The sequence below is a fragment of the Dendropsophus ebraccatus genome, chromosome 3 (assembly GCF_027789765.1).
Source record: "Dendropsophus ebraccatus isolate aDenEbr1 chromosome 3, aDenEbr1.pat, whole genome shotgun sequence".
NCBI classification, from domain to species: Eukaryota; Metazoa; Chordata; class Amphibia; order Anura; family Hylidae; genus Dendropsophus; species Dendropsophus ebraccatus.
This window is the reverse complement of record NC_091456.1, coordinates 193,249,005-193,274,808: the sequence shown is the minus strand read 5'-3', so window position 1 is coordinate 193,274,808 and position 25,804 is coordinate 193,249,005. Positions and strand designations below refer to the sequence as shown.

General features: G+C 42.7%; 2 protein-coding genes across 3 annotated transcripts; one reads left to right on the top strand and one right to left on the bottom strand.

Moving 5' to 3' along the window:
* LOC138786764 (oocyte zinc finger protein XlCOF7.1-like) lies at positions 1-23,458 on the bottom strand. 2 transcript variants are annotated; one of them, XM_069963799.1, is made up of 3 exons: positions 22,856-23,458; positions 19,113-19,976; positions 1-1,999 (listed from the first exon to the last, which is right to left on the bottom strand). In XM_069963799.1, exons 1-3 carry the CDS (start codon positions 23,241-23,243, stop codon positions 744-746), a joined length of 2,508 nt encoding a protein of 835 aa, XP_069819900.1. In that variant the 5' UTR covers positions 23,244-23,458; the 3' UTR covers positions 1-743. The 2 variants fall into 2 exon arrangements, with proteins under 2 accessions (XP_069819900.1, XP_069819899.1); XM_069963798.1 differs by lacking the exons at positions 19,113-19,976; positions 22,856-23,458 and adding an exon at positions 6,336-6,530 and having other exon boundaries at positions 1-2,320.
* On the top strand, positions 8,937-12,999 carry LOC138786762 (oocyte zinc finger protein XlCOF6-like). The gene is made up of 2 exons (XM_069963797.1): positions 8,937-9,408; positions 10,506-12,999. The coding sequence occupies exons 1-2, from the start codon at positions 9,324-9,326 to the stop codon at positions 11,882-11,884; spliced, it is 1,464 nt and encodes a 487-aa protein (XP_069819898.1). The 5' UTR covers positions 8,937-9,323; the 3' UTR covers positions 11,885-12,999.
* Positions 23,459-25,804: the final 2,346 nt, after the last annotated feature.

Sequence of the window (25,804 nt, the reverse complement as noted above, 5' to 3'; positions counted from 1 at the left end):
CTTTTTTCAAAGCAAATTTTCCCATAGGAAATTACTGAAATGCAGACAGTTCGTTCCATAGGTAAGGTGTTCTGTATCAAAGAGCACTGTATCAGTACAGAAGGGGTTAATCGGTAACTCTCCCTCCAAAAACAAATCCCCAGGTGGCTACAAAGCTGCTGGTCCAATGCCGGCTGCTTGGAGCAGCTATGTTAATTCAGAGGAGAGTAGAGGTCATGCACCATCCAGAACCATGTGTAGGCAAGATGGTGGTGACAGGTGCACGGGCAGCAGTGGGAAATGTCGGACAAGGCACTGGGGAGTTAACGCACTCATGGTTTGGGTTACGTAGAGTAGGAGGGCGCCGCAGCCTCACTCACACTCAGTCCTCCGGCAGCAGGCAGAGGCGATAAGGTCGAGCTGCTCGCTTCCACAGGAGGATCTTCGCAGTTTCTACAGGGTCCCTGATGCGTATGGGCACCAGAGGAGAGACGGAAGGTGTCCAATCACCGTCAATCAGGTAGCAGTGGGTTGAAGTGAGAGGCTTTCTACCAAGTGCAGTATCAGGAGGGGGACACAGGGGCTCGTATTACCAAATCCTGCTCATTTACAGAAAGACAATTTTTCTCAATTGTTAGATTGTCTTGCAAAACTCTCACAGACCCAGTTACTTGTAATCCGAGGTTTCACTGTATATGATTTTTTTAAAAAAATCTGGATTGAGATCTTTGATGTGCAGCTAAAGCTGACCAACCACATATGGTTCATGGAAATGGCTTCTCCCCCGTGTGAATTTTCTGATGTTTAGCAAGATTTGATTTCCGAGAAAAACATTTCCCACATTCTACGCATGAAAATGGCCTCTCATCTGTGTGAATTTTCTGATGTTCAGCAAGACTTGATTTCTGAGTAAAACATTTCCCACATTCTGGGCATGGAAAAGGCTTCTCGCCTGTGTGAATTCTCAAATGTTCAACAAAATTTGATTTCAGAGCAAAACATTTCCCACATTCTTGGCATAAAAAAGGCTTCTCCCCTGTGTGTGTTTTTTGATGGTTAATAAGGTGTGATTTATTGGTAAAGGATTTCCCACATTCTTGGCATGAAAATGGCTTCTCTATTCTGTGAGTTTTTTGATGTTCAGCAAGACTTCCTTTCTGAGAATAACATTTCCCACATTCTGGGCATGAAAATGGCTTCTCTCCTGTGTGAATTCTCACATGTTGAAGAAGACCTAATTTCTGTTTAAAACATTTCCCACATTCTACGCATGAAAATGGCTTCTCCCCTGTGTGAATTTTCTGATGTTCAGCAAGATTTGATTTCTGAGAAAAACATTTCCCACATTCTACGCATGAAAATGGCCTCTCCCCCGTGTGAATTTTCTGATGTTCAGCAAGATTTGATTTCTGAGAAAAACATTTCCCACATTCTGGGCATGGAAAAGGCTTCTCACCTGTGTGAATTCTCAGATGGTAAACAAGACTTGATTTATGAGTGAAACATTTCCCACATTCTTGGCATGAAAAAGGCTTCTCCCCTGTGTGTATTTTTCGATGTTCAAAAAGAATTGATTTCTGAGAATAACATTTCCCACATTCTTGGCATGAAAATGGCTTCTCTCCTGTGTGAGTTTTTCGATGTTCAAAAAGATTTGCTCTCTGAGAATAACATTTCCCACATTCTGGGCATGAAAATGGCTTCTCCCCTGTGTGAATTCTCACATGGTCATCAAGATTTGATTTAAGAGTAAAAGATTTCCCACATTCTTGGCATGAAAAAGGCTTCACTCCTGTGTGAATTTTTTTATGTCGATTAAGAAGTGCTTTAAGAATAAAAGATTTCCCACATTCTTGGCATGAAAATGGCTTCTCTCCTGTGTGAGTTTTTCGATGTTCCAAAAGACCTGATTTCTGTTTAAAACATTTCCCACATTCTGGGCATGAAAATGGCCTCTCCTCTTTGTGAATTCTTTGATGATAAATAAGTTGCGATTTAAAATTAAACCGTCTCCCACATTCTGGGCATGGACATGGCTTCTCCTCTATGTGAATTTTTTGATGTTTAGTAAGACGCCATTTAAAAGCAAAACATTTCCCACATTTTGGGCACAAAAAAGGTCCATTTTGAGGTTCAACACTTCTGATAGTTTGCATAACACTCTGTGATGAAGCAAAAGGTAGGGTGGCTCTACAAGGATCAGATGAGAGATCTTTGCTGTGAGGGACTGAGGGTGGATCTGGGATAATGGAAGGTTCTGTATATGTGTCTGATGTGATAGGATTCTTTCCTTTATAATCTGATAATATCTGAGGTCCCTCTGAGCTCCCAGTACAGTCACCTGCCAAGAATAAAAGTTTTTGATTAATTCTGAGTAATAGATCTTGAAGAAGTCTGGAGAGCATGAAAATGGCTGCACCTCTCACCCATGTTTGATACTAAAGCTTCTCAGCTGCTTTAAAAACCAACATCAGAAGTTAGGATATCATTTGAGCAAATCATATTGCCTCATGTACCATGTGAAGGTCTTCTGATATACAGTATTTTACAATAAACAATATCAACAAAAAGTTTTTTTTTTCTTTTTTTAGTAATTCAATTCAAAAAGTGACCTCATATATTCTATAGAGTCATTACATACAGAGTGAACTTTTTCAAGCATTTATTTCTGTTAAAGTTAATGATTATGGATTACAGCCAAGAAAAACCCAAAAGTCAGTATTTTAGAAAATTAGAATAATTAAACCAAAACACCTGTAATGGCTTCCTAAGTGTTATAAAAGGTCCCTTATGGTGCATTTGCACAGACAGATTTATCTAACAGATTTTTGAAGCCAAAACAAGGAACAGACTATAAACAGAGAACAGGTGATAAAGGAAACACAGAGATTTCCCCTCTTTTCTAATCCATTCCTGGCTTTGGCTTCCAGAATCTGTCAGATAAATCTGTCTGTGTAAATGCACCATTAGTCTGGCTCAGTATGCAACACAATCATGGGAAAGACTGCTGACTTGACAGATGTCCAGAAGGCAGTCATTCACACACTCCACAAGGAGGGTAAGCTACAAAAGTTCATTGCTAAAGAAGCTGGCTGTTCTCAGAGTGCTGTATCAAAGCATATTAATGGAAAGTTGAGTGGAAGGAAAAAGTGTGGTAGAAAAAGGTGCACAAGCAACCGGGAGAACCGCAGTCTTAACAGGATTGTAACGAAAATGCCATTAAAAAAAATTGGGAGAGATTCACAAAGGGTGGACTGCTGCTGGAGTCAGTGCTTCAAAAGCCACAAGCACATCCAGACGTCTGTAGGACATGGGCTACAAGTGTTGCATTCCATGTGTCACTCCTGACCAAGAAACAAGGCCAGAAGCATCTTATCTGGGCCAAGGAGAAGAAGAACTGGACTGGTGATCAGGGATCCAAGGGGCTGATTTCAGAGTAAATTTTGCATTTCATTTGAAAATCTTGGTCCCAGAGTCTGGAGGAAGAGTGGAGAGGCACAATCCAAGCTGCTGGAGGTCTACTGGGAAGTTTCCACAATCAGTGATGGTTTGGGGAGCCATGTCATCTGCTGGTGTAGGGTCACTGGGTTTCATCAACACCAAAGTCACCGCTGCCGTCTACCAGGACATGTTAGAGCACTTCATGCTTCCCTGTGCTGGAAAGATTTTTGGAGATGGAATTTTCATCTTCCAGCAGGATTTGGCACCTGTCCACACGGCCAAAAGTACCAATCCCTGGTTTACTAACCACAGCATCACTGGGCTTGATTGGCCAGCAAACTCGCCAGACCTTAACCCCATAGAGAATTTATGGGGTATTGTCAAGAGGAAGATGAAAGACACCAGACCCAACAATGCAGATGAGCTGAAGGCCGCTATCACAGCAACCTGGGCTTCAATAACCGCTCTGCAGGGCCATCAGCTGATCGCCTCCATGCCACATTGCCGCATTGATGCCGTCATTCATGCAAAAGTTGCCCGGACCAAGTATTGAGGGCATTTACTGGACAGACTTTTCATTTGGCCGACATTTCTGTGTTTAAAAACATTTTTTTCAGTTGGTTTTATATAATATTCTAATTTTCTGAAATACTGACTTTTGGGATTTTCTTGGCTGTAATCCATAATCATTAACTTTAATAGAAATAAACGCTTGAAAAAGTTCACTCTGTATGTAATGACTCTATAGAATATATGAGGTCACTTTTTGAATTGAATTACTGAAAAAAAAAAACACTTTTTGTTGATATTCTAATTTATTGCAAACCACTGTACACGAGATCCTACTCTAACAATGGTGCAGTGTCGGTCAGTGACCACCACCACCGCAAAGCCAGCACCCACGGGTGGGGGATGAGGTATTAGCCTAGCAATCTACCAACCCCGATGTCGCAGAACCATACCGCCAGGCCAGGGGACAACCCCGCAGACACAGCAAGCAGAGGCGACAGCCACCAACCAACACCAGAGTGAACAAGTCTAAAAACTCACTCCATGTGCTCCCAGCTAGACTAGCAGAAAGAGGTCGTACTTACCATGTAGGCAGCCTCCTGCTAAGTGGTAATGTATGGGTCTTACTGGGTGGAGTTCAATACCTTCTACACCTGTTCACACTGGTGTTGGTTGGCTTTATGTGCCAATAGAGAACCATCATTAATGCATTTGTTCTCTGCCTGAAGAACACTGAACACTGAGAAATTGTCACTTGGGCACAGGCTGAAGTATATCTTTGCTGTCTGGATGCAGGCTTGATGCAAGAAGAAAACTGAAACCGAGCCATAATAAGAGCTGGAAGGTCACATCCGGACTGCTTATCCTTAAAGGGGTATTTCAGAAAAAATTGAAAAATAGTATATGGAAAGGGTTAACCCTATATATTTCATTGGTTGGCGGCCCTGGTAGATCACCGATCTGGTCACGTGATCCTCCAGCCGCCTATCTGCTTGTTTCCTGTGACATCCCGGATCCTTTCTCCTTCCGATCCGGTGACGTGGGCTAAAGGAACTCCGGCGCATGCGCAGTGCGAGTACGGGGTTGTCTCCATATCTGTACTACTCCTTCGCCCGGCTCTCCTTCTCATTGGCAGCAGAGCAATGAACCGATTGGCTGTCTAGTGTGTACCTGCCAATCAGGGTTTGGTGCTTTGCTGAGAATGAGAAGAAGAAGAAGAAGAAGGAGAGCCGTGTGCAGGTGTAGTATGGGTGCGGTGACATCACTGGTTACGTCACCATACCCAGAAGAAGAGAAGATGCAGGACCTGGCAGGAACAAAGAAGATCGCAGACGGAGGATCACGTGACCGGACCGGCAATCTAAGGACAGGTAAGTATATCACAGTTTGGCTGCACCTGGGGGCATGTTTTTTTAGACTAGCTTAATAATCTCAGGAAACCTCTTTAATGTGACGGAGACTAGCAGACTTTATCACTCCAGGACAGCACAGAGAATAGGATCCTAAAGTGGATGACATATCACCCGACTATCAATGTTTCTTTGTCTTAGTTGCCGCAGTTACTGTGGCCTGATAGATGAGCAGAAACCCTCGAAAAGGGTCTGTAAGGCAGCAAGGAAGGAAGTCGGATATAACAGGTTGTTTGCCTTTTCCAAACCCATAACATCACTAACTGGTATTCACAGTACATGAAAGTTGGATCGAAGTTCGGAGGAGATGTGGGCTGTGGTAGAAACAGTCTGGTACATGGATATATACCTAACACAGCGCAGCACATGATATCCTCTATATTACTACCAGATGTTCTGGCTTAAGGCTATGTTCACACTACGTATATTTCCGGCCGTAGTGCGAACCACGAATATACGCCCGTAGTTTTGAGGTTGATGCGTATGCTGAAAAGTATACGATATACGGCCGCATAGTGCACACTACGTATGAGCTTATGGCCGGATCGTATACGGCGCCGTGAAAAATGAACAAGACCATTGTTTGAGGACGGAAATGTTCCAACTCACGGCCGTGGATTTCAATGCGGCCCCGTACGAAGTACTTTTTTCAGCCAAATCAAACTTGATTTTTATATTAAAAGGTTCTGTGTGTTTTATTGGGCTGGACGAAGATTTCCAAGTAAATGACCTGTTTCAGACCGATTCGAAACAAGCTAGGAAGCATAACTGTACTACGGGCGTATGTTCGCGGTTCACCCGCATGTTCGCAATTCGCCCGCATGTCTATTTTTCACACGGCCGTAGTTTCAGCCGCACATGTCCGGTCGTGTACGAACTACGGCTGGTCTCATACGTAGTGTGAACATAGCCTAATAGTGGAATTTAGCAGAAATGACTGACAGAACAAAAAGCTAGTAGACTGTGTGTTCTCTGCATTTAGTGGTCACTACTCACCTGGGCGCTTACCAGTAGTGATGTCCTCCTTATACTGCTCATCACTCCTCACATCTGTCTCTTCTTCTTCCTCTTTTACTATCTTGTCTGTATCATTAATATAGTTCAGATCCTTCCCTGTAGTGATGTCCTCCTTATACTGCTCATCACCGCTCACATCTGTCTCTGGAGCATTAATACTGTTCCCATCTTCTCCCTGATTCATAAGATGTGAGAGAAATATTGTAAAAGTCATCAGACAGGAGGAGAAGTCAGGTGGGATGTACAGATCATAGGGAACATCTCCATCTACCTGATCCTGTGGGAGAAGAGGACGGGGACATCTCTCTGGTGCTGTTCTCTTACTGGATCTGACTGGAGGGAACACATACAGAGACTGAATTCATTCTTTCCATCCAGATAATACAGAGAGGAGGTGTGTATATAGTCCTGTCTATTACCTGCTGATGGGAGGGGCTGCTGATCCTCCAGCATCACATCCTTGTACTGATCCTTGTGTCCTTCTACATACTCCCACTCCTCCATGGAGAAATAGACCGCCACGTCCTGACACCTTATAGGAACCTGACACACACAATGATCACACAGTCATCCCCCCCACCCCTCCAGTGGTGTTACTGTATAATGTCCCAGCATTCCCAGCAGCCACAGTCTCACCTCTCCACTCAGCAGCTCCACCATCTTGTTGGTGACTTCTAGGATCTTCTCTTCCTCCATTTCCTCATGTATCAGGGGCCCCGGGATTGGGCTCAGGGTTCTTCCCCATCCTTCACACCCAGGGGCCCCACAGCGCCCACTAGAGGACTTCTTCACTACTGTGTAATCCTGTGTATGGAGAGACACATTACTATCACTCCATCCATTCCCAGAATCCCTCACCTCCCCAGTCCTATCCATCTGTTATTCCATAGATAAGAATGATGTCATGATGACATCACTCCCAGAATCCCTCCCCTCTCCAGTCCTATCCATCTGTTATTCCATAGATAAGAATGATGTCATGATGACATCACTCCCAGAATCCCTCACCTCTCCAGTCCTATCCATCTGTTATTCCATAGATAAGAATGATGTCATGATGACATCACTCCCAGAATCCCTCACCTCCCCAGTAAGCAGGAAGAGTATGTGTAGGGTGAGGGTTATTATCCTGTCGGCCATCTTGTCTCTGTCTCTCTCCATCCTTTATCAGTCAGTTATCAGCAGGGCATCCAATTTCTGCAGCCACTGGTATTCAAATGACAAGAGATCAAATTTGAGCATGCCTGAGTGGAGTTGCATCGCTAAAGCTGCTATAAAGCACAAACACACTTAATTTAGATATATGAAACAAAAGAATAAAAAATGTTTTATTGTTTAAAAAGTATAAAACATAATAAAATCCATACGTTTTATTATAATAAAGGTACGGACCAGATGAAGGGGTTAATAATGCTGCAGAGCTGTACAGGAGCCGTGTGCTTCCCCTGTGCTTCCAGGACCTGCCATGATGTCACAGTCATGTGATCAGTCACATGGAGGAGGAGGAGGAGTCACATGATCAGGGGCTGCTGCTCAGTGTATGCAGGACTCTGCTGTGCTGGATGAGCTAACGTCGTGTATGTAGCAGAGCTGTGTGTGTGTGATGTGTGTGGAGCAGAGCTGTGGGTGTTTTTAGTTTTTTTTCTAATTTAGTTATTGCTGCTTCCAGTACAGATGACTGAGAGATAAATGATGTCTATGAGAGGCTGAGTGAGTGACTGCTCTGGAGCAACAAACTGCTTCTTGTTGTGTTTAGTCTATAATAAATAGGTTTTGTGTTACTGCCATGATCACAGTGTAGCGGAGCCGTACTGTAACCTGCCATATGTTGTAATTTGGAGGTGGAAATGTTTAAATATATATATATTTCCTTTTAGCTACCCAACTCTCCAGGATCCTCTGCTGATATCATCTATATAAGAGACCGACCCATCAACCATGGAGAGAGACAGAGACAAGATGGCCGAGAGGATAATAACCCTCACCCTACACATACTCTTCCTGCTTACTGGGGAGGTGAGGGATTCTGGGAGTGATGTCATCATGACATCATTCTTATCTATGGAATAACAGATGGATAGGACTGGAGAGGTGAGGGATTCTGGGAGTGATGTCATCATGACATCATTCTTATCTATGGAATAACAGATGGATAGGACTGGGGAGGTGAGGGATTCTGGGAGTGATGTCATCATGACATCATTCTTATCTATGGAATAACAGATGGATAGGACTGGAGAGGTGAGGGATTCTGGGAGTGATGTCATCATGACATCATTCTTATCTATGGAATAACAGATGGATAGGACTGGAGAGGTGAGGGATTCTGGGAGTGATGTCATCATGACATCATTCTTATCTATGGAATAACAGATGGATAGGACTGGAGAGGTGAGGGATTCTGGGAGTGATGTCATCATGACATCATTCTTATCTATGGAATAACAGATGGATAGGACTGGGAGGTGAGGGATTCTGGGAGTGATGTCATCATGACATCATTCTTATCTATGGAATAACAGATGGATAGGACTGGAGAGGTGAGGGATTCTGGGAGTGATGTCATCATGACATCATTCTTATCTATGGAATAACAGATGGATAGGACTGGAGAGGTGAGGGATTCTGGGAATGGATGGAGTGATAGTAATGTGTCTCTCCATACACAGGATTACACAGTAGTGAAGAAGTCCTCTAGTGGGCGCTGTGGGGCCCCTGGGTGTGAAGGATGGGGAAGAAACCTGAGCCCAATCCCGGGGCCCCTGATACATGAGGAAATGGAGGAAGAGAAGATCCTAGAAGTCACCAACAAGATGGTGGAGCTGCTGAGTGGAGAGGTGAGACTGTGGCTGCTGGGAATGCTGGGACATTATACAGTAACACCACTGGAGGGGGGGGGGATGACTGTGTGATCATTGTGTGTGTCAGGTTCCTATAAGGTGTCAGGACGTGGCGGTCTATTTCTCCATGGAGGAGTGGGAGTATGTAGAAGGACACAAGGATCAGTACAAGGATGTGATGCTGGAGGATCAGCAGCCCCTCCCAGCAGCAGGTAATACACAAGTCTATGTTATTCTGTTAGTCCTGTTGCTCCCCTTCCCCTGTGTTCTGTATATTCTCGCAGTTACTCTTATTACCTCTCTCGATGCTGCAGCTACTAGTAAAAGTAATAGCTGATGACTGTGGAGAGGTCTCTGCATTCTGCTATAGTCAGTTCCCCCTTATGTAAAGCAATGTATTAACAACTAAAAACTCTCCAGAGTACCCCTTTAAATTTCCATGCATTGATGCACAGCCATTCTATTTTTCATGGAGTCCAAGACTAACGGCAGGTACGCTTTAACTGTTTCACGCATAACCAGATCTATAATTAGGAAACTCCTTAGTCTTGGACTCTTCTCCATAACATGAATGAGATCCATAACTGACCCAAGATATCTATGGGGCCAACTTCTTATCTATTTACCACTTGTATTAGGGTCCTGTTTCTCAACCATGGGTGACCGCAGACGACTGCCAATAAGCGAGCTTGGCGTTTGTTTGCAGCACCTTTACATGGTAGGAGAAATCGAGCGCCCAGGCTGCACTAACAATCCTTCTATCGTTGTCAGTTTCCAGATCCCACAGCAGTTCATACTTACCTAGCGCACTGCTCCTGATGTGATCTGACATCCTCTTCTCCGGCTCTCTCGTCCAGCTGTCATTTATTCCAGAGGAGTCAATGGCCTGAAGATAGAGACGCTGGACGGGAGAGCTGAAGAACAGAATGCCTGATGGTAAGTATACACTTCTGGTGGTAAGTATACACTGCTGAAGGTAAGTATACAATTCTGATGGTAAGTATACACTGCTGGTGATCTGGAAACTGACAGCACGGATATATACATATCCCTGAACCTAATATATACATATCCATACTGTCAGTTTGCTTTTATCGATATTGGCCTCAGGTCCTCTGTTTACACAGGGAGATGTGCGGCCGATAACGGTAATTTTTTTAAGCCTGCTCTAAAGACATGATCAGTCGAGGATCAGTGGTTTTCCCAGTCACTTATGCTCGTTACTTTTACACGGGCCGATTATCAGCCGCAGAATAATAATAAAAAATAATAATGAAAAAAAATAATACAAATTTCTTATTCATGGCAGATAACGGTAACGAGGGCTCAGAGGAAAATCAGATATCTCCAGTTGTTAAAATAGAAGATTGCAGTATCGTACATGATCCATATGAGGAACGTTCCATTATCCCAGATACGTCAACTAATTCTAATAAACAAGTCCTAACTTCTGATTCATCACAGACTGTTCGGCAAAGTGGCATTGAACATCCAGGAGATCTCACAGGGGAGAAGCCACCTCCATGTTCAGAATGTGGGAAATGTTTTACCCTGAAATCAGATCTTCTTAAACATCTGAAAAATCACACAGGAGAGAAGCCATATTCATGTTCAGAATGTGGGGAGTGTTTTGCCCAGAAATCAAATCTTGCGAGACATCAGATAATTCACACGGGGGAGAAGCAGTTTTCATGCCTAGAATGTAAGAAATGGTTTACTCGGAAATCAAATCTTGTTGAGCATCAAAAAACCCACACAGGAGAGAAGCCATTTTTATGCCAAGAATGTGGGAAATGTTTTTCTAGGAAGCCACAATTTATTCACCATCGAAAAACTCACATGGGGGTGAAGCCATTTTCATGTCCAGAATGTGGGAAGTGTTTTGCTCATAGAAGAGAACTTGTTCTGCATAAGAGAAGTCACACAGGGGAGAAGCCGTTGTCATGTTCAGAATGTGGAAAATGTTTTACTTGGAAATCACATCTTCTTGAACATCAAAGAATTCACTCAGGAGAGAAGCCATTTTCATGTTCAGAATGTGGGAAGTGTTTTACTTGGAAATCGACTCTTGTTAAACATCAGAAAATTCATACAGTGGGGAAGTCGTTTTCATGCTCAGAATGCGGGAAATGTTTTACTCAGAAATCAAATCTTGGGGAACATAAGAAAATTCACACAGGGGAGAAGCCGTTTTCATGCCCAGAATGTGAGAAATGTTTTACTCTGAAATCACATCTTATTAAACATCAAAAAACACACACAGGAGAAAAGCCTTTTTCATGCCCAGAATGTGGGAAATGTTTTACTCAGAAATCAACTCTTGTTAAACATCAGCAAACTCACACAGGGGAGAAGCCTTTTTCATGTTCAGAATGTGGCAAATGTTTTCATGTGAAGTCAAATCTTATTATACATCACAGAATCCACACAGGGGAGAAGCCATTTCCATGCCCAGAATGCGGTAGATGTTTTGCTCAGAAATCAAATCTTTTTAAACACCGGAAACTTCACACAGGAGAGAAGCCATTTTTGTGTTCTGTATGTGGGATGTCTTTTAACCAAAAGTTAGCCCTTACTATACATCAAAGAACCCACACAGGGAAAAAGTTTTCATGTCCAGAGTGCGGGAAAGGTTTTACCTACAAATCACTTTTGGTTAAACATCAAAGGACTCACATAGGAAACTAACTTTTTTTTTTTTAAATGGAGTATTCCCGTCTTAGCTTGTTATTTATGAGGGTTGGTGGATAAACTATGCACTCAGTTCACAGAGGTCCGGGCAAAACTGAGGGCGAAGGGTTATAAATATGCTATGCTCTACCCTGCCAGACTGAGGGTCATCGATGGTCGGGATACCAGATTCTTCACATCACGTCAATGAATTGAGGCTGCTCCACCGATTCCGCCAGGGGCTGCTGATTAAACAACCCCTGTCTTTGTGATGGACATCTGCAAGTTCACATTTTTTTGTGGCAGCCTTTTTCTCTTTTTTTTTTTTATTTTTTTTTTGTCTTCAGTCTTTCAGCTTAAAAGTTGCCAGAGTGGCGCTCCTTCCCAGGGAGTACTGTTGGAGTACTGTTTCTGGTTTTTAGATAGGGCTAAGACTTTGCCCCTAGGGGGTTTATAAGTGTTGTGGGTATAGGTCTGCACAGGTTGTAGTGTTAGGGCCCTATTACACGGGATGATTATCGTGCAAAAAATTGTTATATTATTCGAATTTAAACGATAATCGTTCTGTGTAATTGCAGGCAACAATCGAAAAATCGTTTGTATGTCGTCGATCGTTGATTTAGATCTGAACCTAAAATTATCGCTAATTATTCTCTGTAATTCCACATTCGTTCGCTTAATGCTGCGTTTACACGTAACGATTATCGTGCGAATTTGCGCAATAACGGTCGAATTCAAACGATAATCGTACGTGTAAACGCAGCGAACGATCGAAAGACGCACAATAAATCGTACATTTTGATTTTTCATCAGGTCATCAAATCGTCGTTCATCGTACGAAAAAAATTCGCAAATCGTTCCGTGTGAACAGTCGTTCGCCGATTTAACCAATGTGTGAGATAGGCTTAAACGATCTCAGTGCGAATATTCGTATGATATATCGTACCATCTAAACGCTGATCGTTATAAAAAAAAAAATCGTAAATCAGACATCGCTAATCGTATGATCGGGCCAATAATCGTTACGTGTAAACGCAGCATAAGTTCCACATTTTTTCACTAATCGTTCATTGTAATTGCTCATTGCCCATTGTTTTCCTGGGATCAGAAGGAGTAAACGATCATAGTAACGATCGCAATAACGATCGTATCTAACGATTATCGTTTCGTGTAATACGGTGAACGATTTCAGGTTAACGATAAACAATCTCGTTTGCGATCGTTTATCGTAAAAAATCGCTTTGTGTAATAGGACCCTTAGACGGGGTGTTACATACTGTTTTCTGCTAGGTTAGTTTAGGTGTAAGCTGATGATGTTAAATGTTACGTGTGTGTGCGTGCGCCTTGGGTGTATGGGTGAGTGTATGTGTGAATGTGTGTTGTGTTGGTCCCTTGGACTTGGCGTTTTCATCTCGAGTTTGCAGTTCTCTCCTGTAGAGATGATCGAACAGCGAAAAATCTTAGGTTTTATAGAACTGGAACCTTGTCGAACCTTTCGCATTTAATTCCCGATGTCTTCCCGGTCCGTGGGGAAGGAGGAGACAGCCTGGGTACCGCCTGGAATTCCAGGATTCAGTCTAGGTAATAGGCTGTATCCTGGAATTCCAGAGGTACCCGGTCTACTCTCCTGTAGGCCGGTGCAATGTGCCCTGCCTATTTTCTTTCTATGATGGTTATACCTGCTCAGTGTTATACACCTGATTGTGTACTGATGCCTAATATTTTTCTGTGTAATGTTATTTTGAAAATGTAAAATAAATTCTTAAAAAAAAAAAAAAAAAATCAATTGCAATTCCCAATAAACATCCGTTAAAAAGCAAAAAATCCATATTATAAACCAGCAACCATGTGCATTGAATATATCCCGTACAATTTTATCAAATCTTGTTACCAATTGTTAATAAACGTTCACCTTTTAAAACTCATATCCTTGTGTTCCGGACAGGTTTTTTTCATCATCTAGTTGTTGAGTGAGCGAAACTCAAGCACACCTGCTATATGCTGTGATAAAGACAGTTACGTCGAAATGTGTTGCTGTACGCGCGACTTTTTAGTGGCATTTTTTTTTGTACAATGAATAAAGGAAACGTGATTTTATGGGATTGAGTGCCTTGGACAATCTTCTTGGATTTAGATTTTTCACACCTGGGTCTGTCTGTACCCGAGTGTGCAGCATGTGATAACCGGTGGCTGAAGAAGTTGGATGCAGCCCTAGGGAGTCCTGGAAATAATGGATACATTCTATCGACTATGGCTGTATCCATGTTTTCCAGGCAGCCCTAGGTAAACGAATGCCGTACATTTGAGGGTGCTCAAGGTTTGCTCATCTCTGTTGTTCAGATATTGCCTCAAGCTTTTAGGTATTGGGATAGAGAGGTGCCTCTCTTAAAAATGTGAAATCATAACCACTGAGATACTGAGAGGCTTCTTTAGCTGTTGCTGCACCAAAGACCACAACTTTTCCTGCCCAGAGTTTGGTTGCCCCTATCTTTTTGATACAAAGCCACTTTGATTCGCATTGGTGCAGATTTCCTACATAAAACCCTTGCTTCGACCAACCTCCTCTAATGCAACGCAATATTATATTAAATACGGCTGTCTTTTTACCTTATAGTTATGGCTGTCTTTTGCTTTTGTTTTATTGTGTGGGAGCTGGAATGGCTGGAATTGTGCATCCCGCTGCCTATTCCTGCATGTTCTGGGGCAGCTGATTCATCTTTCAGAGGCCTAGTGCAAATCTGGCAACAGAACAAGTCGTCATCTGGCCAATAGTGTCTCATAGGAAGATAAGAGAATGATGGCTGACCTCAGAGAGATCAACCAAAACACAGCGGAGACGCCATCATGTATTTCTCAACGTGAGTGAGCTAGCCAGACCTTCTGTCGGGAAGGAACAACCGAGCCAAGGGGGGTCTCCAGTCATTGCAAGTCCTGTCATTTTTTGATTGTAGCTCGTTGGAAGGTGGTTTCCATGACTGGAGACCCCCCTTGGCTTGGTTGTTCCTTTCTGATAGAAGCTCTGGCTAGCTCACTGATGTTGAGAAACAAGTCATAGGAAGATAAGACATAAGACCCTACTTATTTCCTATCCTGAAGATATTGTTGTCAACCAGGAACGTTTGGATGAAGGTTCTCAGTCAATTCCGGCTCAACATTCTATTTAAAGGGGCTGTCCAGTGGGCAGAAGGCTTCAGCCTTACTTCTATCAATTCCACATTTTGGAGTTACGGGGACAGGTATATATACCAATTATTGCATACAGTCGAAACCACGCCATGTCAGCAACATTGTACAACTATTGAACATGATCGGGATCTACTCCCACCCCCTCCATGTCTATGAAGGCTTCCTTCCGAGGCACGGGACCACTGGAAGTGAGAACCAGGGAGCAGAAGGCTTCCGCTACTTGGACAACCCCTTTGAAGAGTACCGTCAGATCATCGGTGAATTCAACTCCTCACCTGGCAGTTCAGGTCTCCATAACTACAGACACAGGCGTATTCGTAGCTATGGACACCCCAGCGTCCAGGTGCCGGATTCACCAAAGTCAAATTCACTGCTGATCGGGCATCGGCCATAGTGACAAGCGTATAGTATGTACAGATAAAAACAAGAAATATATGAACGACTAATATGAATTAAAAGAACTGCCGAATTTATGCTATATACAAAAACGGATGAAAAGAATGTAGTGTGAACCCAGCCTAACAAAAAAAAAAGAATTTGTGCAATTATGTTTTTATTTTTTCCTATTACATCCTCTATTTTTTTCTTGTTCTACAATACAGTATATAGTAAAATAAACATTACAACCGCTTCTGCAAAAAAAAAAAAAAAACAACAACATATATGGCTTTTTTAAGGGCCATAACTGGATTCTCTCTTAAAGGACAGGATTAAAGGTTCTCTTAAAGGGGCGTTCTTTTCAAGCACTATGGGGATTTATCAAACATGGTGTAAAGTGAAACTGGCTCAGTCGCCCCTAGCAACCAATCAGATTCCACTTTTCATTCCTTACAGACTCTGGAAAATGAAAGGTGGAATCTGATTGGTTGCTAGGGGCAACTGAGTCAGTTTCACGTCACACCATTTTTGATAAATCTCCCCCTATATATTTCCTTGTTGAAATGCACAGCTAGTTTTTGTTTGTTATTCAGATACCAGTATCCAGAGGAGCGGCACTCCACCCGTATGCACCTTTATAGACAATGTTCACCACTCACATTAATAGCAGGTGATGTTTTGCAGTTTCCAGTGCCCAAAAACTTGTAGTCCTCCCTTTTTGCAACTTTCATAAATCACTTCCTTTACCCATGACAGCGGTGAGGGATATGTGTGCAGACTATCGCACCTTACATACCCACTCAGCTGGTTCACCATATTTTCTTTACACTTATAGGGGTATTCTCATCTTTTACACTTGTTTTGTTTGATAACACATACTTTTCTATAGCAAAACTCCTTCCTTTTGCTGTTGTGCGCAGTGCCCTCCTCCAATTGTTTATTGCTTGTTACCTAGGCTACCGACCACTGCTCCCTCTGCTTTGTGATCGGTGGCCGAGCTACTGACATCACTCGGTGGCTGACACCTGTGGTAGTACTCTTCTACTGGTGAGTACTCTTCTATGTCTACCATACAGATCACAGACTTCCGGGCTTGTGGCCTGTCCTTGGAGCCATCTGTAATCTCAGTGGTAGATGTAAAGCTCTGCCATACATAGTGAAGCGTTTTTATTTGGATGTTCATTGTTACTTGATTAACACTGTACCGTAATGCTGCACCAGAAATTAATAACTCCATGATCTCCAGATCTAACACCCTCCAACTTCTTTCTGAGGGACGACCTCATGTGTTTCTGACTCCAGCCATAGGATCTGATCGTCCTGAGCCAACGTGTCACTGAAACAGTCCATATGGGAGGATATAAAAAAGAAGAGAACACGGCACTCACCATTTTTGTCGTACAAAAACATTTTTTTTTTTATTCCAGAAAATACATTTTACATCGGTGACGTTTCAGTGGGTGCAGACGCCAGCATGCTTATTCGGCTCACAGATGACAGCAGTTTCGCACTCTGACACACTTCTTCAGACCGTGCCTTCGCTGTTCTGCTCACTATTGAAATTCCTTCTAAACTGCTTCTCCGGACATGAGCATCAAGACTTACAAAGTGATTAGTGCAAATGTATTAAAATACAATGTACTTTTATCCTTACACTTTTACAAATAGACACTATAATCCAGTCTATCGTTTGAAAAAGAAGTCCTACCAACTGCAGGCGGGGGTTGGTGTGAAATTAACTAACAAGTTCACTCACCCTTTCCCCGTAGCACCGCTGCTGGGGTCCCGTTCTTCACGTACCCGACTCCTGCACCAGCAATGTCACGGCCCAGCTAAGCCTGATGTCCCGCCTTAGTCACTGATTGGCTGAGCGGGCAATCACTCAGCAAGGGCCGTGACGTTGCAGCTAGCAGAGCTGCATGACCCCAACGGCAGTGCTAAGAGGCATGGGGGACAGGTGAGTTAACTTGTTTATTATTTTAACCCCCCCCCCCCCCCCCCCAGTATTTCAATAGTTAGGAGAACAGTGAAGGCAGGGTCTGGAGAAGCACGTCAGAGTGCGAAACAGCTGTCACTTGTGAACCGAGTCAGTATGCTGACGTCTGCACCCGCTAAGATGTTACTGATGTAAAATGTATTTACTGGAATTATAAGAGTTTGGGAACACATCTCACTGCTCTGTGCCTTAATGAGCAAACGGCTCCATAGACTTATATTTTGCAGCCGAGCCGTGAGGGTCATGTGACACAGAGCCAAGAGAAAACGTGCCGAGTGCAGTCGTCTTCTTGCTGGTTCTCCTAATCAATCAAGGTCTGAAAACTCAGTTCCCGACCAATCAAAATTTTTGACATGTCAAAAGTTTTGCTAATGACAGTGACACTTTAAAGTGCAACTGTCATTTAAAGGGGAACTCTAGGTAGAGATTTAAAAAAAAAAATGAAACTTTTGCAAAAGCATAACGCATTACTTACCTGTCTATCCCGTTTTTGAAACTACCAAAAATCCATTTGTTTAGGTTTTTTTTTTTGTTCTGTATTGTGTTTCTGTCCTTCCTGGTTTAGCATTTCCCAGAATGCAATGCTTTCCCTCAGCTGATCATCACAGTCCCCACCCACTACAATTAGTAAAAATTAGTGCTGCAGCTGCTTCTGGCTGGTCTGCACCCTGTCTGCATCATCAGCCTGTGCTCAGCAAACACACACAATGTGAGACAGAGGCATGGAATATTTGTCTCCTAAGGGGGGAGAGCAGAAGGAGCAGGAGACAATGTGAATTGGCACAGAGGCCATTTTTTTTAACTTCCTGGATTTCTATCAGCTACCAGTGTGGCAGAACCGCACAAATACGGTAATACATTGTATAGACACATCTATATAACTTTTAATGTACTTTTAATAGAAAACAAGTTTTTCTTTCCGGAGTTCCCCTTTAATATTTTTTTTCAGAAATCAATAGTACAAAAATCAATAAAATCAAGCAATTTTAAGAAACCCTGATTTTATTCTCTTTCTGTACTTAGCCCCCCTCACTTCTTATCTGCTCATTTTGAGACAAAGTCGTCTTCCTTACAAAGGAGCAAAGTGAAGACGGGTTCTTCTGAGTACATTATAACCTATAGAGGAGGGAGGGGCCAAGGGAGATGAGTGAGCAGGGAGAGCAGAGAAGCAGCTGTACAGTTTGGGCACATAAAACGTTAGATTCATAGGTTAGAAATGTCAGTGCTTATCTCGGATCTTGGTGAGAGAAGATTGCAGGGTGTTGTGATGTGCAGGGCTGCTTCTTCTCTCCGTGCTCACTCACCCCCCGTGAAAAACTGCTTTTTGAGTACAGAAGGAAACCTATTACAGAGTTTCTGTACTATTGATATTTATTAATTTAAAAAAAATAAAATTTACACCGTTAAACTTTGATATAAAAAATTCTGTGCACGTGTTTTGTTTGTGTTTTGAACAGAAAATTATTTGTAATTTAAGACATTTCTTAATCATCATTTATTGCTCTAAATTTCAGTTCCTCTTGTATGACGTGACTTTGGGTGTAACTTCTTCATTTTCTATTTTTTTTTTTTTGACAAATTTGTCAATGAAAAATTTGTTGGAAAAAAATAAATAAAAATAAGGCGGCAACTACTGCCCTGTGTGAATTCTTTGGTGTTTCAGTAGATCATATCTTCTAAAATAACCTTTCCCGCATACTGAACATGAAAATGGCTTCTCCCCTGTGTGAGTTCTCTGATGTTTTCGAAGATCAGATTTGTAGGCGAAACTTTTCCCACATTCTAGACATGTAAAAGGTTTCTCCCCGGTGTGAATTCTTTGATGTGCACGTAGAACTGTCTTTCGGTTGAAACATTTCCCACATTCTGAACATAAAAATGGCTTCACCCCTGTGTGAACTTTCTGATGTTCACTAAGCAGTGATTTTGAAGTGAAACACTTCTCACATTCTGTACACGGGTGCGGTTTCTCTCCTCTGTGAGTTCTTTGATGATAAATAAGATTGGATTTCACAGTAAAACATTTTCCACACTCCGAACAGGAGAATGGTTTTTCTCCATTGTGCGTTTTCTGATGCTTCATAAGACTTGACTTTCGAGTAAAATATTTCCCACACTCTGAACATGAGTGCGGTTTCTCCCCTCTGTGAGTCCTTTGATGGTAAATAAGATTTGATTTCGCAGTAAAACACTTTCCACATTCTGAACATGAGAATGGCTTCTGTCCGGTGTGGGCTTTTTGATGGTGAACAAGACTTGACTTCCGGGTAAAACATTTCCCACATTCTAAACATGAAAATGGCTTCTCCCCTGTGTGAGTTATTTGATGTTTAACTAGATATGATTTATGGTTAAAAGCTCTGCCACATTCTGTACATGAATAAATCTTGGCCACTTTTTCCTCTTGCGTAACAATCTGTGACGCAGCGGATGACAGGACTGGTTTAACAGCGACAGATGATAGATATGATACGTATGAATGCTCTTTATATGTATCTTGTACGATATGATCCTCCATCTGACGTCCCTCTGATCTCCTGGTGTAGTCCCCTGCCAAGAAGGAAACAGAAAAACAGACTGTATTATTTTAAATATTATAACCATAGTGGGAACCTGTCATCCTGTTTAGTCTACCAGATTGCTCCGAGTACCTACCTATACATGGTGTAAATTATGTGTGTGTCATGTGTTAACCCCTTCCCGTCAGTAGCATGTATATATATGTTCCTGTTCTGATGTGAGCGGGAGCGCTGCAGTGAGAGCGATCCCGCTCACATCAGCGTCCGGGGCAGGAGGTGATGAGAGTCAGCTGCGATCCTGCAGCTGATTATTATTAACCCCTTAAACGCCATGACCTACAGTGATTGCGGCATTTCAGGTGCTCAGTGACAGATCAAGCATCACGGCTGCGTAAGGCTCGTTTGCATGTGCTGAGAGGCGGGGGTAAGCTCCTTACCTCCGTCCTGTTGGATCCGCGATCTATGTGTAGAGTCTGTTCTCAGGCTATATAGACATAGATCACTGATAACACTGATCTATGCTATGTTATGGCATAGCATAGATCAGTATATGCAATCCAATTAATAGCTTATTTTACAGAAAATAATTTTTAAAAAAAAAGTGTAATAAAAAGTTTTATAAAAATATAAAGAAAAAACCCTTATAACTCCTCCTAATAAAAGTTCAACCCATAGCTGCACCAGGACATTACTAAACGTCCTTGTGCCGCTATGGGAGTTCAGAGGGGGGTCGCACGACAACCCCCCCCCTCTGAACTGCCGCGATCCCCGGGTGCCGCATGTAGCCTGGGACTGCGGCTATTAGCGGGCACGGTCCAATCGCCGTGCCCACTAATTAAGTACTTAGAAGCAGCTGTCAAAGTTGACAGCTGCTTCTAAATACTTGCTCATCTCCATCGCTGGTGGTCTAGTGGGGGGATCGCCCCCCGCGGCGCGATTGCGGGGGGGGCGATCCCGCATCCATCCCCGGCCGGGGTCTGCGCCGTAATGGCGCTGATCCCGGCTCGCCATTCTATTGCTTTCAGCTGCAGCAGCCAAAAGCAATAGAACACCGATCTCATGGATTCATGCAGTATAACTATACTGCATGGATCTCTATGAGAGATCAGAGTGCATATACTAGAAGTCCCCCAGGGGGAATAACCCCAACCCCAGGGGGAATAACCCTAACCCCAGGGGGAATAACCCCAACCCCAGGGGGGCTTCTAGTATATGTGTAAAGTAAAAGAAAAATGTATTTTTAATAACACAAAATCCCCTCCCCTAATAAAAGTCAGAATCACCCCCCTTTCCCCATTTTATAAATAAAAATAAATAAATAAATAAACAAACATGTTTGCTATCGCCGCGTGCGTAATCGCCCGAACTATTAATTAATCACATTCCTGATCTCACACGGTAAACGGCGTCAGCGCAAAAAAATCCCAAAGTGCAAAATTGCGCATTTTTGGTCGCATCAAATCCAGAATAATTGTAATAAAAAGTGATCAAAAAGTCATATATGCGCAATCAAGGTACCGATAGAAAGATCACATCATGGCGCAAAAAATGACACCTGAGACAGCCCCATAGACCAAAGGATAGAAGCGCTATAAGACTGGGAATGGAGCGATTTTAAGGAACATATATTTTCTTTAAAAGGTTTTAATTTTTTACAAGCCATCAAATAAAAAAAAAGTTATGCATGTTATATATCTTTGTAATCGTAACAACTTAACATATATAACAAGTCAGTTTTACCCTAGGGCAAACGGAGTAAAAACAACCCCCCCCCCCCAAATAAAAAAAACAAAAACATTTTTTTTTCAATTTCACCACACATCCAATTTTTTTCTGGTTTCCCGACACATTTTAGGCAAAAATTACATCTGCCATAGCAAAGTACAATTAGTTGCGCAAAAAATAAGGGCTCATTTGGGTCTCTAGGTGGAAAAATGCAGGCGCTATGGCCTTATATACACGAGGAGGGAAAAACGAAAGCGCAAAACTGAAAACTGGCTGTGTCCGCTAAGGGTTAAAAGACCCCCTTGCCCATTATAAAAATATAAAAAAATAAATAAACATATTACATATCGTAGCGTGCAGAATTGTCCAATCTATTACAATATAACAGTATTGTTCCTGCACGGTGAACGGCGTAAACGGAAAAAAAAAACGCACCAGGATTGCTGATTTTTATTAAATTATATATCACAAAAAATGTAATAAAAAGCAATCAATTTTTCGGTTAAACTAATATGATATTAATAAAAACTAGAGATCATGGCGCAAAAAATGACACCTCAATAAGCCCTGTAGGTGGAAAAATAAAAGCGCTATGGCTCTTAGAAGGCGGGGAGGAACATTGTATTAATCTGACCCGGACTTTGGTGCATCAAAGGGCTCGGTCTTCAAGGGGTTAATACCTCCCAGCCAATTCCCCAATTGTTGTAAAAAAAAAACAAAAAACAGTTCAGCTCTTGCACTATATTGGATAGTTTCCTGTAACTGGTCATGGAGGAGTAAACACAGTTTTTTTTCTAGTAGAGCTGACTGGGTACTCACTAGAGCAAATTTTTTAGGTCCAGGTTCGTCAACTTCTCCGAACCCGAACACTCAGCATTTAACTCCCGCTGTCTAGATAAGTTGGTTGCCGCCCTAGTGCTGCCAGGAAGACGTAGATATAGCCTATGGCTTATGGCTGTATCCATGTTTCCTAGTACTCCTGAGGGCGGGATCCAACTTCTTCAGATGCGGGGAGTGAAATGCAGAGTGTTCGGGTTCGGAGGAGCTGCCAAACCAAGTGTGACAAGTGCCAAGTGTCAACATATCTGAGTGTAAGGAAAGTACCCCTTCCTGACATAACGGCTTATCAGCCAGTGAATGAGGAGAATGTGTGACTGTTCTCTACATTTAGTGGTCACTACTCACCTGAGCGGTTATCTGTAGTGATGTCCTCCATATACTGCTCATCACTGCTGTCATCTGTCTCTTGCTCGTATTCTTCCACTTTTACCTTTATTACTGTAGCATTAACACAGTTCAGATCTATCTCTGTAGTGAACTCCTCCTTACACTGCTCATCACCGCTCACATCTGTCTCCTTTTCTTCTTTTACCTTTACATCTGTGGCATTAAAACAGTTCAGATCCTTTCCAGTAGTAATCTCCTCCATATACTGCTCATCGCCCCACGTACACGTATTTTCTTCTTTTGCTCTTATGTCCATTTCATTTATATAGTTCAGATTCATCCCTGTAGTGATGTCCTCCTTATACTTCTCATCACTGCTGTCATCTGTCTCTTCCTCTTTTACCATTATATCTGTAGCATTAAAAATGTTCAGATCATTCCCTGTAGTGATGTCCTCCTTATACTGCTCATTACCGCTCCAATCTGTCTCTTCTTCTTCTTTTACTATCTTGTCCTTAACATTTTTATGGTTTAGATCCTTCCCTGTAGTGATGTCCTCCTTATACTGCTCATCACTGCTCACATCTGTCTCTGCAGCATGAATATTGTTCCCATCTTCCCCCTGATTCATAAGATGTGAGAGAAATATTGTAAAAGTCATCAGACAGTAGGAGAAGTCAGGTGGGATGTACAGATCATAGGGAACATCTCCATCTACCTGATCCTGATCCTGTGGGAGAAGAGGACGGGGACATCTCTCTGGTGCTGTTCTCTTACTGGATCTGACTGGAGGGAACACATACAGAGACTGAATTCATTCTTTCCATCCAGATAATACAGAGAGGAGGTGTGTATATAGTCCTGTCTATTACCTGCTGATGGGAGGGGCTGCTGATCCTCCAGCATCACATCCTTGTACTGATCCTTGTGTCCTTCTACATACTCCCACTCCTCCATGGAGAAATAGACCGCCACGTCCTGACACCTTATAGGAACCTGACACACACAATGATCACACAGTCATCCCCCCCACCCCTCCAGTGGTGTTACTGTATAATGTCCCAGCATTCCCAGCAGCCACAGTCTCACCTCTCCACTCAGCAGCTCCACCATCTTGTTGGTGACTTCTAGGATCTTCTCTTCCTCCATTTCCTCATGTATCAGGGGCCCCGGGATTGGGCTCAGGGTTCTTCCCCATCCTTCACACCCAGGGGCCCCACAGCGCCCACTAGAGGACTTCTTCACTACTGTGTAATCCTGTGTATGGAGAGACACATTACTATCACTCCATCCATTCCCAGAATCCCTCACCTCTCCAGTCCTATCCATCTGTTATTCCATAGATAAGAATGATGTCATGATGACATCACTCCCAGAATCCCTCACCTCCCCAGTCCTATCCATCTGTTATTCCATAGATAAGAATGATGTCATGATGACATCACTCCCAGAATCCCTCACCTCTCCAGTCCTATCCATCTGTTATTCCATAGATAAGAATGATGTCATGATGACATCACTCCTAGAATCCCTCACCTCTCCAGTCCTATCCATCTGTTATTCCATAGATAAGAATGATGTCATGATGACATCACTCCCAGAATCCCTCACCTCCCCAGTAAGCAGGAAGAGTATGTGTAGGGTGAGGGTTATTATCTTCTCCGCCATCTTGTCTTTCTCCATTGTTGACCAGTGATTTATGAGCAGGACATCCTATGTTGAATTGAAAGAAGATAAGCAGATATAAAGAATACAGGCACTTTATGTATTACCATCCACAGAACGGCATAAACAACAAAAATACCAAATGCCTAAATTTAACTTTTATCACCTCAAATTCCTGTAAAAAATAAAAAAGTTATCAAAAAGCAGCATCAACAGCAACACGGAACTGGATAAAAACTACAGATCACAGCACAAAAACACAAAAGAAACAAAGCTCCATACACGGAACAGTATAAATGTTATACGGCTCTGAATACGGCTGTGCACTGAAATGTTTTTAAAAGAAACTTTACATTTCTGAAAAGTGGTAAAAAAAGTAAAAATCGATTAAATTAATGGTAACAGACCAACTGAAGGGGTTAATCCTCCTGCTGTCCCCCAGCTCCTCCACCTGCAGAGCCGTACAGGAGCCGTGTGCTTCCCCTGTGCTTCCAGGACCTGCCATGATGTCACAGTCATGTGATCAGTCACATGGAGGAGGAGGAGTCACATGATCAGGGGCTGCTGCTCAGTGTATGCAGGACTCTGCTGTGCTGGATGAGCTGAAGTGATGTGTATGCAGCTGAGCTGTCTCTGTGTGATGTGTGTGGAGCAGAGCTGTGTGTGTGTGATGTGTGTGGAGCAGAGCTGTGTATGTGTATTATATATGCCTGCAGAATATACTAATATTAATGCAACAATGCTAGGAAGATGTAATTCGTGTTGATATAATGTAGTATTGGTGAGAAAGTAGCTTGGGAAAGTTACCTCACATACATTCCATTATTGGGTAAATAATCAATAGTGCATAGGATGGGGTATCTGTTTATAATACTCTCTTTAAGGCTAGATTCACACACAACGGATCCGCAGCGGATTTCACACTGCAAATTTGTAGTGAAATCCGCTGCAGATCCTTAGTCATTTTCAATGAGAAGTCTGTTACAGGCATTCCACGTTCGTGTTCCGTGCAAAACATGGAACACGTGAATGCAGCCTGTTTTTTTTAGACATAAACTGCCTAGAGGACTGAACTGCAATTAGAGACACTGGCTGACCGATGGGCGAGCAGGAGGCCGGGGAGCATTGATTATTCATGAAGAAGAGGGAGGAGGAAGGAGTGGTGAGGCGGCCAAAGTGTGGCACAAACAACTTCTTTTTTGACTCTTCATTACTAGAGATGAGCGAGTAGTGAAATATTCGACTTTCAAGAATTTGAATCGAGTAGGCACCGAGATTCGACTATTCGAACGAATACTCAAT